Source organism: Hyla sarda, chromosome 10 (assembly GCF_029499605.1).
Source record: "Hyla sarda isolate aHylSar1 chromosome 10, aHylSar1.hap1, whole genome shotgun sequence".
In the NCBI taxonomy this organism is placed as follows: domain Eukaryota; kingdom Metazoa; phylum Chordata; class Amphibia; order Anura; family Hylidae; genus Hyla; species Hyla sarda.
The window spans coordinates 41,698,611-41,712,363 of NC_079198.1; the positions used below are offsets into that span (position 1 = coordinate 41,698,611).

General features: G+C 44.4%; 1 protein-coding gene across 4 annotated transcripts in view; it reads right to left on the reverse strand.

The window, feature by feature from the left end:
- CBL (Cbl proto-oncogene) overlaps positions 1-12,179 on the reverse strand; it is a 118,368-nt gene extending 106,189 nt beyond the window's left edge. For 3 of the 4 annotated variants that reach the window (XM_056542620.1, XM_056542619.1, XM_056542617.1), the window contains exon 1: positions 11,820-12,178. In XM_056542620.1, the coding sequence (XP_056398595.1) occupies positions 11,820-11,960 (141 nt within the window). In that variant the 5' untranslated portion in view covers positions 11,961-12,178. Of the gene's footprint in view, positions 1-11,819 lie in introns of all 4 variants that reach the window. The other variant, XM_056542618.1, reaches the window with a different exon arrangement.
- Positions 12,180-13,753: the final 1,574 nt, after the last annotated feature.

Sequence of the window (13,753 nt, forward strand, 5' to 3'; positions counted from 1 at the left end):
CGCGTTTCGCGCATGTGCGCTTCATCAGACCTGATGAAGCGCACATGCGCGAAACGCGTTGCATACTGGGAATAAATGTATTGTTGTCCTGAGATTTGCCTGGTCCTTCAGCGCCTGAGATCCACCCTTCTTTGGAGGTGACTGTTTTTCTTGTGCTAATTTTGTGGAGCGGCAGCAGTGGATCACTATTACACACCTTTATCCATGTTGTGCTGGCTTACGCACAACCTGCTTTGGTAAGCGCTAATTTACATTGAGCTTGTATGATTTGGCGTTATTACACTATGGAGCGCTCCTCCTTTGTCTTTTTTTAGTCACTTTCCTTACAAGCAGAGCACTTCAAAGCTTGAAGAATGCTACATTTTCAAAATTTTCATGACATTTGGGATTTTTTCACCAAGAAATGATGCAAGTATGGACAAAAATGTACTACTATCAGAAAGTAGAATGTGTCACGAAAAAAAAAAAAAAAAATCTCAGAATCAAATTCATTAGTTAAAGCATCAGAGAGTTATTAATGCTTAAAGTGACTGTGGTCAGATTTGCAAAAAACATCTGCGTCAAGGTCAAAATGGGCTGCGTCCTTAAATGGGCACTGTCACCAACTTTATTTTTTGATATGTTGTGCTACAACATCTCTCTAATATACTTTTATTATTTTTTTTAATTAAAATTGTTTAATTTACATTTGAAAACCGGCCAGTAGGGGTCTCCCTCAAAGTGGCCGGCTGCAGCTTGAAAAAGGACCGATGCGGCCGGGCATCGGTCCTTTTTCATTCAGCCTGCACTCGCTCCTTGCCTGTCAATCAGACAGGCAGGGAGTGAGCGCATTTGCTCCCCGGCCACTCCACCCGCACATCGCCGCCGCCTCCTCTGTCCCTGCACGCCCGCTGCCGGACTCTGCAGTAAGTGTAATTGGGGGGGGGGGGGGGGGAGATATTGTGATGGAGGGAACGGGGTAGCGCCGCATGTAACATAGTTTATCTACACAGGGTGCCTCCAGCTGTTTCAATACTACAACTCCCAGCATGCCCTGACAGCCAATAGATGTCAGGGCAAACTGGGAGTTGTAGTGATGAAACAGCTGGAGGCACCCTGTGTAGATGAACTAAGGGCGGAAGCTGGGGGAAGTCTGCCTGGTAGGGAGCACACTGCCAGGGAGACAAAAAGCATTTTTAATATAGTAAAAATAAAAATTAAAAGCAGGGAGGGTGCTAGGGATAGATAAAAAAAAATAGGATGGTGGGAGCTACCCTTTAAGGCCGAAATGAGCTGTCATATTGAGGGGTTAAAGGGGTACTCCGGTGAACACCTTTTTTCTTTTAAATGAACTGGTGGCAGAAAGTTAAACATATTTGTAAATTACTTCTATTAAAAAAATCTTAATCCTTCCTGTACTTATTAGCTGCTGAATACTTCAGAGGAAATTCTTTTCTTTTTTGAATGCTCTCTGATGACATCACGACCACATTTCTCTCTGCTGACGTTATTATAATAATAAGAACGCTTTATTTATTGTTGTCCTTAGTGGGATTTGAACCGCAGTGCTAACCACTGAGCCACCATGCTGCCCTTAGCACACATCTGCTATGCATCTGCTATGCATGGTTGCTAAAATGGACAGAGATGTCAGCAGAGAGCACTGTGCTCGTGATGTCATCAGTGTTCCAAAAAGAAAGGAATTTCCTCTGTAGCATTCAGCAGCTAATAAGTACTGGAAGGATTAAGATTTTTTTAATAGAAGTAATTTACAAATAGGTTTAACCACCAGTTGATTTAAAAGAAAAAAAGGTTTTCACCGGAGTACCCCTTTTTCATCTTGGGGACAGGTCCAAAATAATTATGTGTCGCTCTCATAGAAACTATCCTATCTACCAGATTTCTTTCCTGAATAGAACCAGCACACAACTACACGTTTTTCGCTTTAAACCTTTAACTTTAGCAAAAAGCCTTGCTTAATGTTTTAGAGGCTCAGGCTGAGTCACTGTTTATTGTAGAAGTTGTCTGGGGTTTCCTTTCCTACAGAACATCTCCCTGGCCACAGCCACATCAGAGTGACAGCTGCATAGGTTCCAGCATGACCATATTAGATATAGAAGCCCAACTCATATGAAAACAGCTGGAGACAGAGCAGCTCTACAGGAGGTCAGATGAAGGCAGAGAGGTCACCTCAAATAATGTTGTGTCTATAGAAACAGATATCAGACCGGATAGAATTTTTTTAATGCAACATACACACTATAATATATTATACAGTATATGTGGTCACATGATCTTTCAAGCAAGAAAGTTATATTAATTTTCTGGATTTCAAGAGAATCTTACATCAGCATCACCTGCACTACCCTGTTACAGGCCAAGTGTTTGGGTGATGCTGGTTACTAGAGATGAGCGAAATTACAGTAAATTCGATTCATCACGAACTTCTCCACTCGGCAGTTGATGACTTTTCCTGCATAAATTAGTTCAGCTTTCAGATGCTCCGGTGGGCTGGAAAAGGTGGATACAGTCCTAGGAGACTCTTTCCTAGAACTGTATCCACCTTTTCCAGCCCACCGGAGCACCTGAAGGCTGAACTAATTCACGCAGGAAAAGTCATCAACTGCCGAGCCGAGAAGTTCGTGATGACTCGAATTTACTGTAAGTTCGCTCATCTCTACTGGTTACCTTTACCTTTTTTCTTTTCGTGCCCCCATTCACAAAACACCATTAGATTCCCTGTAACAAATATACTATAAGAGGTTAGGGTCAAAGGTAGCGCATCTGCCGAGTATTTGATGCTGCGGATGCTCTACTGGCCATTCCCCTACAGTGTGCCTCCTGCTGTGCTTGCATTGTCTGCTCATAGCAAAAATCCGCTGCTACGAGCAGACACACAGGGACCCAAAGCAGGTGAAATGTCTGAGCACACTGCGCATGAGCCTGACTTTCATACCACTGTGTCTGCTCGTAGCGGCGGATTGCCGTTATGAGCAGACAACACAGGATACACGCAGGCACACTCTAGGGATTGTCAGTAGCACATCCACAGCGTCAAATTCGCTGTGGATGCGTTACGTATGACCCTACCTTTACACTATAAACATAATGGGGGAGATTTATCAAAACCTATATAGAGAGAGAGTGGTGGAGTCGCCCATAGCAACCAATCGGATTGCTTCTTTCATTTCCCAGGCTCTTTTAACCCCTTAAGGACCAAGGGCGTACAGGTACGCCCTTGGTCCTGCTCTCCTGATATAACGCGGGGTTACACAGTAACCCCGCGTCATATCACGGCGGGCCCGGCGTCATAGTGAAGCCGGGACCCGCCTCTAATAGCGCGCGGCGCCGCGCGCTATTAACCCTTTAGCCGCGCGCTCAGAGCTGAGCCATGCGGCTAAAAGTGAAAGTTCCCGACTAGCTCAGTCGAGCTGTTTGGGATAGCCGCGGCTAATCGCGGCATCCCGAACAGCTGACAGGACAGCGGGAGGGCCCCTACCTGCCTCCTCGCTGTCCGATCGCCGAATGACTGCTCAGTGCCTGAGATCCAGGCATGAGCAGTCATGCGGCAGAATCGTTGATCACTGGTTTCTTACGAGAAACCAGTGATCAACATAGAAGATCAGTGTGTGCAGTGTTATAGGTCCCTATGGGACCTATAACACTGCAAAAAAAAAGTTGAAAAAAAAAGTGAATAAAGATCATTTAACTCCTCCCCTATTAAAAGTTTGAATCACCCCCCTTTTCCAATAAAAAAAAAAAACAGTGTAAATAAAAATAAAAACATATGTGGTATCACCCCGTGCGGAAATGTCCGAATTATAAAAATATATCATTAATTAAACCGCTCGGTCAATGGCGTGCGCGCAAAAAAATTCCAAAGTCCAAAATAGTGCATTTTTGGTCACTTTTTATATCATTTAAAAATGAATAAAAAGTGATCAATAAGTCCTATCAATGCAAAAATGGTGCCGTTAAAAACTTCAGATCACGGCGCAAAAAATAGCCCTCATACACGGAAAAATAAAAAAGTTATAGGGGTCAGAAGATGACAATTTTAAACGTATTAATTTTCCTGCATGTAGTTATGATTTTTTCCAGAAGTCCGACAAAATCAAACCTATATAAGTAGGGTATCATTTTAATCGTATGGACCTACAGAATACATATCAGGTGTCATTTTTACCGAAAAATGTACTACGTAGAAACGGAAGCCCCCAAAAGTTACAAAACAGCGTTTTTTTTTCAATTTTGTCGCACAATGATTTTTTTTCCCGCTTCACCATAGATTTTTGGGCAAAATGAATGACGTCATTACAAAGTAGAATTGGTGGCGCAAAAAATAAGCCATCATATGGATTTTTAGGTGTAAATTTGAAAGTTATGATTTTTTAAAGGCAAGGAGCAAAAAACGAAAATGCAAAAACGGAAAAAACCCCGGTCCTTAAGGGGTTAAAGATAAAACAATCTGGTTGCTCTACACAGGTTGTCCCTCATGACTATCCACTTGCCCGGGCCAATTTTCACTTTTACACTCTCGTTTTTTCCCTCCTCCCCTTTTAATAGCCACACCTACTATAATGATACCTTTAAATTTTTCAATAACATTCTCCAAATCCCCCAAAAAGTAAAAAACAAAAAAGTGTGTGTGTGTGTGTGTGTGTGAGAGAGAGATCGAACGATTATCGGTTTGGCCGATATTCACGATTTTGGACGTTATCGGCAATTACCTTGCCGATAATGCCCTACCCCCCCCCCCCACCCCCACCCCCACCGCGGTAAATCAATGATCTGCAGCCGCTTCTTCGGGGGTTGTGGAGAATTAGCCGATAACTTATACCGATATAAGTTACCGGCCATCGGCCTGAAAGGCCACAGATTATCGGTATTGGTCGATTATGATTATATATATATATATATATATATATATATATATATATATATATATATATTTTTATTTTTTTTTTATTTTTTTTATTTTTATTTTTTATTTTGTGACGACCCGTCTTGGGGATTAACTCTGGGATCGTCCTGGTCACTTGCCACGGGACACGTTCCTCACAATAACACCACAGACCACAGTTCCGCATACAAGTCTGGCCCCTCGCCAGCTTTATTTCCACAGGTTGCAGGTAAAACAAAACATAGAGGAACAAAATAAAGTCCTAGACCGTCTGGTCACTGACTACACATATCAGCATGCCCTGACTACGAACTGGTGAGCTAACCTCAGCCAGTTAAACATGTGTCTCCTGCAACCTGTTACTCACAGTTCACACCACTTCTTGGACCACTCGCAGCGCCTTCTGCGTGTTACCTAAACAGGGTCCATGTGTCTCCCCCTTTAACAGCCAGCATACCGTTTCCCAGGGAGAGCCCCAACTATTCTGTTTCCTTTCCTTTTATACACACTTTCCATTCCTGATACCTGATTAATCAGGCCACAGGTGGATTCTCCAGAGTTAGCAAGGGAAATACACCCTTTCCTTGCCACACACATATATTTATTAGGGATCGACCAATATCGATTTTAGGGCCGATACTGATAATATGTATGTGTGTATAAAAATCGGTGAAGTTAAATTAAAATAGTAAAAGATAATTTAGCGTATTTGGTGGTTTTCTTTTCTACCCCATTTACCTTGTAATTGAGCTAACATGTTTTGATACTTTAGGCCGGCCACTTTACAGCAATACCAGATTTGTATAGTTTCCATCATGTTTTACTAATTTAAAAAAAAATTCTGAACTTTTTCGAATTTTTTTAATTGTTATTTTTTGACCCCTGTAGCTATTTTTAATTTTATTTTTTGCGCATACCAGGCTTTATGAGGTCTCCTTTTTTGCGCCATAATCAGTTTTTTGTATCGGTATCATTTTGGTATTGATCTGACTTTTTAATTGCTTTTTTACTTTTTTCTAGGATATTATAAAATTATATATTTATATATTATATAAATTGCAATTCTGTGGTTTGGTAATTTCATTTACATTTACGTAATTTACCGTATGGGATACATAATGTTATATTTTAACTCCTTCAGGACGAAGGGCGTAACTGTACCCCCTACGCCCGGTCCAGGTGTTTAAAATGGGGTCACACTGTGACTCCGCATCACACTGGGTCGGTCCCGGCTGCTAACGATAGCCGGGACCCTGGGCTAATAGCGTGCGGCACCGTGCGTTGTGCCGCACACTATGAAGCCTTAAGACGCGGCGATCAAAGTTGATCGGCACGTCTAAAAATGAAAGTAAATGCTTCACGGCAGCTCGGGCTGATGGGGACATCGCGATAAAATTGCGATGTCCTGATCAGCTAGGACGCGAGTGGACCGGAGCATCCGATCGGCGTTTGACTGCGCGGTGGGGGCGGGGCATTATCAGCAAAGTAATTGTCGATACCGATAGCCCAAAATCGTGAATATCGGCCAAACCGATAATCGGTCGATCCCTAGTCCTTAACCCCTTAAGGACTCAGGGTTTTTCCGTATTTGCACTTTCGTTTTTTCCTCCTTACCTTTTAAAAATCATAACCCTTTCAATTTTCCACCTAAAAATCCATATTATGGCTTATTTTTTGCGTCGCCAATTCTACTTTGCAGTGACATTAGTCATTTTACCCAAAAATGCACGGCAAAACGGAAAAAAAAAATCATTGTGCGACAAAATCGGAAAAAAAAAACGCCATTTTGTAACTTTTGGGGGCTTCCGTTTCTACGCAGTGCATATTTCGGTAAAAATTACACCTTATCATTATTCTGTAGGTTCATACGGTTCAAATGATACCCTACTTGTTTGATTTTGTCGCACTTCTGGAAAAAATCATAACTACATGCAGGAAAATTTATATGTTTAAAAATGTCATCTTCTGACCCCTATAACTTTTATTTTTCCACATACAGGGCAGTATGAGGACTCATTTTTTGCGCCGTGATCTGAAGTTTTTATCGGTATGATTTTTGTTTTGATCGGACTTTTTGATCACTTTTATTCGTTTTTTTAATGGTCTAAAAAGTGACCAAAATACGCTTTTTTGGACTTTGGAATTTTTTTGCGCGTACGCCATTGACCGTGCGGTTTAATTAATGATATATTTTTATAGTTCGGACATTTACGCACGCGGCGATACCACATATGTTTATTTTTATTTTTTTTTACACTGTTTTATTTTTTTTTTATGGGAAAAGGGGGTGATTCAAACTTTTATTAGGGAAGGGGTTAAATGACCTTTTATTAATACTTTTTATTTTTTTATTTTTTTTGCAGTGTTAGGGTACGTTCCCACACGGCGTATTTGCTGCGTATTTATTGCGTATTTGCTGCTGCATATTTTATTTTCCCCGTTGAAGTCAATGGGTAGGAAAATACGCAGCACCAAATACGCAGCAAAATACGCCGTGTGGGAACGTACCCTTATAGGTCCCATAGGGACCTATAACACTGCACACACTGATCTCCTATGCTGATCACTGGCGTGTATTAACACACCTGTGATCAGCATTATCGGCGCTTGACTGCTCCTGCCTGGATCTCAGGCACGGAGCAGTCATTCGTCGATCGGACACCGAGGAGGCAGGTAAGGGCCCTCCCGGTGTCCGGTCAGCTGTTCGGGACGCCGCGATTTCACCGCGGCGGTCCCGAACAGCCCGACTGAGCAGCCGGGTCACTTTCAGTTTCACTTTAGAAGCGGCGGTCAAAGCTGAAGGGCTAATACCGCACATCGCCACGATCGGCGATGTGTGGTATTAGCCGCAGGTCCCGGCCGTTGATGAGCGCCGGGACCGACGCGATATGATGCAGGATCGCGGCGCGATCCCGCTTCATATCGCGGGAGCCGGCGCAGGACGTAAATATACGTCCTGCGTCGTTAAGGGGTTAAAGAGTGCCTCTCATCAAAAAAACTTTTGATATATTATAGATTAATGTATGCAGAATAACTTCACAATTGCATGTTATTAAAAAAATATGCTTCTTTCTATTTAATTTTCCACTTTGAAGAAATGACCACTAGGGGTCTCCCTACCAGTCCTGGCAGCAAGCATTTCAGACTCATGCCGGAGTCCTAAACACTACGAGCTGCCAGTCTGCTTTGTTCACAAAGGAGAACACTCAGAGCTGCCAGCCTGCTTTGTTCACAGCCTGTTTGGCTGTGAACAAAGCAGGCTGGCAGCTCTGAGTGTTTAGGACTCCAGCATGAGTCAGAAATGCTTGCTGACAGGACTGATCGGAAAAAATACAATAGAAAGAAGCATATTTTTCATTTAACATGCTATTGGAAAGTTATTCAACATTCATTAATCTAAAATATATCAAAAGTTTATTTGATGAGAGGTACCCTTTAAGGGGTTAATAGTTCGTACAATTACGCACGCAACGATACTAAAGTTGATTGTTATGTTTACATGTTTTAATATAGGAAAAGGGGTGATTTGAACTTTTAACATGGAAGGGGTGTGTCTTAAGCTTTTATTAACACTTTTATTTTATTATTTATCTTTATTAGACTTAATAACTCATTAGATTCCTCATACATATCAATAGAGTTATATTGAACTCCATTGATGTGTACTCTGTGATCCATTGATAGAGCCTAGTCCAGCCAGGCTCTATCAATGACAGAGCCACGGACACCAGGGAACAGAGGTAAGCCCTCCGACTGCCTCTATAGTTGATCTCACACCCCCCCCGTGGTCACGCTGCTGGGAGGGGGGAGGGTGATCCACCCCACTAGCCCACCAGGGAGCATTCACATGTCCCTTTAGACGTCACTGTCAGCGGCGACCTAAAGGGTTAATAGCCAGCCGTGGTGATCGCCGCATGCTGGCTATTAGTGGCGGCCCCCGGCTACGTAGAACAGCCGGGGGCTGCAGAGTATGGCGCGGGCACGACATTCACTCTTCTGAGCACCGCCAAGCTTGTCAGGTACGACCCTGCTGGCCCGATGCCCGGCTAAGGGCCGTAAAAATGTACCTGCTCGGTGCCCGAAACTGCATGTCCCCGGCGTCGGGCAATAGGAATTTGACATCCCTGCCTTATATGGGTCTTTAGGTGCAAAATTTGAAGTGGTACGATTTTTAGAAGAAGAGGAGGGAAAAACGAAAGTGCAAAAACAAAAATTGGCCTGGTCCTTAAAGTGAATATGGGCTTGGCCCTTAAAAGGAGTTCTCTAAGCTTAAACTTTTGACCCCCGCTGTGCCCGGGCTGTAAAACTATACATAACCTTTCACTTACCTGCCTACGATCCCCCGTTGTTCCAATATCGCCGTCCCGTTCTCCGGTCCCGGTCTCTTCCACTTCCTGCGGGTCGGTGACTTCACTCTGCGCTCAGCCTATCAAGCGGCCGCAGCAATGTCCCGTCGCAGCCGCTGATAGGCTGAGCGCAGTGTGAAGTCACCGACCCGCAGGAAGTGGAAGAGACCGGGACGACGATATCGGAACAACGGGGGATTGTAGGCAGGTAAGTGAAAGGTTATTATGTATAGTTTTACAGCCTGGGCACAGCAGGGGTTAAAAGTTTTAGCTTAGAGAACTCCTTTAAGGGGTTAAACAAATTGTGCTGTAGGACTTTATGGTGAATGTCCATGACATGGGCCAAAAGACCAAAAAAATAAAAATAAAATAACACAAAAAAAAAAAAAAAAAAAAGTTTCCAGCAATTCTACAGATAACTTGTGCCAATAATAAATCACAGATCATTGCCCCACTTGCTCGGTATTGGATGCATGGGCAGAATTAAAAACCTATCCATGCCCATTTTTAGTCAACTCAATAAAATAAAAAGGTAGTTCAAAGAAACCTTGCACACATGATATGAACGTTGAAAAGAGGGAAGTCAGAAAGGTTTATTAGGAAGTTAAGAGCACAAGAAAAAAAAAAAAAGGGAACCATCGCTTCATACTTCACAATATAAACAAAAGTATAAGCTCTGAGAAACAGCAACACCACCAGGGTGTAACGTGTAATGTGGTGGACTATGATGGCATCCTCCAGATAGTGGCACAGATAGGCAGGTATACATACACATCTGTGACCATCTACTATATGCCCTAAGGTGGTATTCCCCAAATTGTGGGTCTTCAGCTGTTCTACTCCCATCATGCCCTACATCTTCAGCTGCTGAAAAACTCACCAATGACTTAAAGGGGTATTCTGCCCCTGGCATCTTATCCCCTATCCAAAGGATAGGGGATAAGATGTTAGATCACCGCGGTCCCGCTGCTGGGGACCCCGGAGATCGCTGCTGCGGCACCCCGCTGTCATTACTGCACAGAGCGAGTTCACTCTGTGCGTAATGACGGGCGATATAGGGGCCAGAGCAGCGTGACATCATGGCTCCGCCCCTCATGACATCACGGCCTGTCCCCTTAATGCAAGTCTATGGCAGGGGCTGTGACGTAACGATGCTCCGGCCCCTGTATTGTCCGTCATTACGTGCAGAGCGATCTCGCTCTGCGCAGTAATGATAGTGGGGTGCTGCAACAGCAGGACCCCGGCGATCTAACATCTTATCCCTTATCCTTTGGATAGGAGATAAGATGTCTAGGGGCAGAATACCCCTTTAAAGGGGGCAAAAGAAAATTATCTGACTAGAAGAGTGTTCCTCATCCTGTTCATCAGCTGTTGCCCAACTACAACTCTTATCATGCCCTGGCTGTCCAGGCATACTGGGAGTTGTAGTTTTGCAACATCTGGAGGTCTGCAGGTTGGAGACAACTGGCGTACAGTATAGAGTTCCAGCACCAGCGGCCCGCAACAAGGAGGAGGAGGGCACTGCTTGAAGGTGACATATGTGAGTAGTACCCCGCTGGGCTGATCATTAATTGGGGGGGGGGGGAGCAAAACAGCGCTGGCGGGTCACATATGATTAGTTCCCCAATGTGAGGACAGCGCTGCGCTGGGCTGATAATACATGCCTGAGGGGGAGGAGCCCAACCAGTATTGCGGTATGGGAGAAAATTCATATAGTGAAGCCCAAAAAAATTGGTATATGGTATGAACCGGTATACCGCCCAGCCCTAGCTGAAATTTTACGTTTTTGCAGCCCGGGCACAGAGGAGATGGAAAAAGTGTCAGTACAGTGCTCCTTAAAGGCATAATTGGAGCTGTAGGTGTGCAACAGCTGGAGTGCTACAAATACTGCCTCAAGCCGTAAACTGGAGGGCAAATCTGTACCCACTTAACTACCCATGCCAGGGCAGTTGGGGCTCATGCGGCCCATACAGTACTTCTCCTGCATGCCACTCTTTTTCCACAGATTCTGTATGGTCCTGCGAGAAAGAAAACCTATGTATATCCAGAGGCTTACAGTAGCATCACGGCTCAGTAATACACAAGTCTATGATATAAATGTGTAGAATGCTACTGAACAGAATCACTCTTAGCCAATTTGGCCTGGAGCACATGACATTTTTCTTCAGGTTATCAGCCCATCCAGATCTTCCGATATGAGGAGAACTGATGGGCAACACTTAAATGATGATTATGCTGCACCACACGGTGACCCCTCATTTTAACAATACACGATAGGGCACATAAAACTGTCAGAGTATCGGTGTTGCCTGTAGCAACCAGTCACACTGTGGCTTATTCCATTAAGGAGCAGAATCGGAGATGAAAGCTGTGGTTACCTGGTTACTATGGGTAACAAGGATTTTCCTTACATAGTGCCAGTGAAATGACGCCTGTAATATAGTGTATAAAGAAGAGGTTACTAATATGAAGGGACTGGAATCACTACCATGAGACATACAAACGGCTACGGGGGATCACTGCATATTAACCGCTTAGTGTACACAGGCCTGTAGCGAGGAGTTGGCAATCATAGAAGAGAAAAAGCCCACCTTGTCCATCAGTTTCCAGCATTTCTCCACAGTCTTCCGGTCCACTGCCCCAGGCTGAGCAGCTGGATGGTGGTGATGCGGCTGGAAAGCGTCTTTCACAAGACCGATGAGCCCTCCACCTTTTCGCATATTAGTTGCCATGGTCCAGGAGAGGAAAGGAGGTTATTGCTACCGGAGAGCACCGCGGCTCCCGGACAGGGCCCTCCCAGTACACCGGGTAGGGAGGGGAGATGACTCTCCCGGGGCCGTACACAGCACAGTCGCCGTCACTTCCGCCTCTCATGTGATGGCAACGCATATAGCGCTGGCCAAAAGAATGAGTTCGCAGAGGAAACACCGCCCACGCCGCTACAGAGGGAACAGAGAAATGTGATTGGACGAATTATTCACAGCCGCCGCATGCGCAGTTTTGTGTACTTTATACTTAGAAGTCATAGTAAGTGAGTAGGTAATTGATGTAACTTGGAGACGCTTAGGCTAGGTTCACACAGCCGTTTATTTCCGTCCCGTTTTTCTTCCGTCACTGTCTCCTAAACAGACCATACTACTATCGGATGCAAACGGATGACATTCTGTGGCATCCTTTTGCATCAGTTAGTATGAAAAGTCAGCCACCTACAGACTACTGCAGCCTTGACTACTACTACTACTCCCATCATGGAACAGACTTGTTTCCATGATGCGCGGGTTGCTGACTACATTAGTGCTACAGAGTCTGTTCCATGATGGGGGTTGTAGTACAGGGGCTGGGAGATTGATCGCACCGGGTCTCACTTCTCAGACCCCTTGCGATCAGAAGTTATAAAGCAGGGGAGCGGGCAACAAGCTCCACAACCCTGTGATGTATAGTGTTAATTTTTAAATCCCCCATGGGGAGCCCTGAATGGCAGGTACTGAGGAGCCATTAAGGGCTCTCAGCGGGGTTTTTTAAATTAACGTGAGTGGCAGCGGAGGCCATATCTACATTAAAAGCGCTGTGGGGGGCAAGATATATAATGCTGAGGGGGAGCCAGACATATAGCCTATATATCTAGCCCCCTAGCGCATTTATAATATGCCCCCTGCAGTGCATTAATAAAGATATGACCCCCCCCCATATATATATATATATATATATATATATATATATATATATATTATATATAGAGTGGGGATCAAAATTTTGCGACTATACCGGGATCTGGTAAGTAAGCGGCGGGAGCCGGGAGGCCACGGGAGTCGGTTCTCCCAGTAGCATGTCACTCAGTTCGCTCCCTCTGCGGTCGGCGGTGCGGGCGCCCTGCTGCAGGAGGGGATGATTACCGCTACACAGCAATATACTTGTCAATGCGTGGTCAGTATGGGGGAGCTGGCTGGCGGGCGGTTTCCCGGTGGAGCTGGTGTAGACCCCATGGGTGAGAGGCAGGGTCTGTATCGTCGCCGCTGGGGCTACGCTCCGGCTCAGCTATGCATGTCGCTAGTCTCTCTGACGCATTATTTTCCGTTTATAGTTGTTGGTTAATCTTAGGTCGCAGGGGGCATTGCTGTACACACGCTCGTAGCATTTATACTGTTCATACGCTCGTAGCTTTTATACTGTACTCACGCTCGTAGCATTTATACTGTACACAAGAAGAAAAAAAGTAGTTATTTAGTTGCTCTGTGCACACGCTCCTATAATTTGTGCATGCAGACGGTCTTATAGTTGTTCTGTGCACACGTTTATATAATTTATTCTACGTATACAATCATATAGTCGCATACAATTGTATAGTTGTTCTGTGCACATGTTCCTATAATATGTTCTATGCATACAGTCATATAGTTGTTCTATGCTCACACTCCCACAATTTATCCTACAATCATATAGTTGTTCTGTGCACACGTTCCTATAATTAATTTTACGCTTACAGTCATTTAGTTGTTCGATGCATATCATTCTATGTATTCAGTCA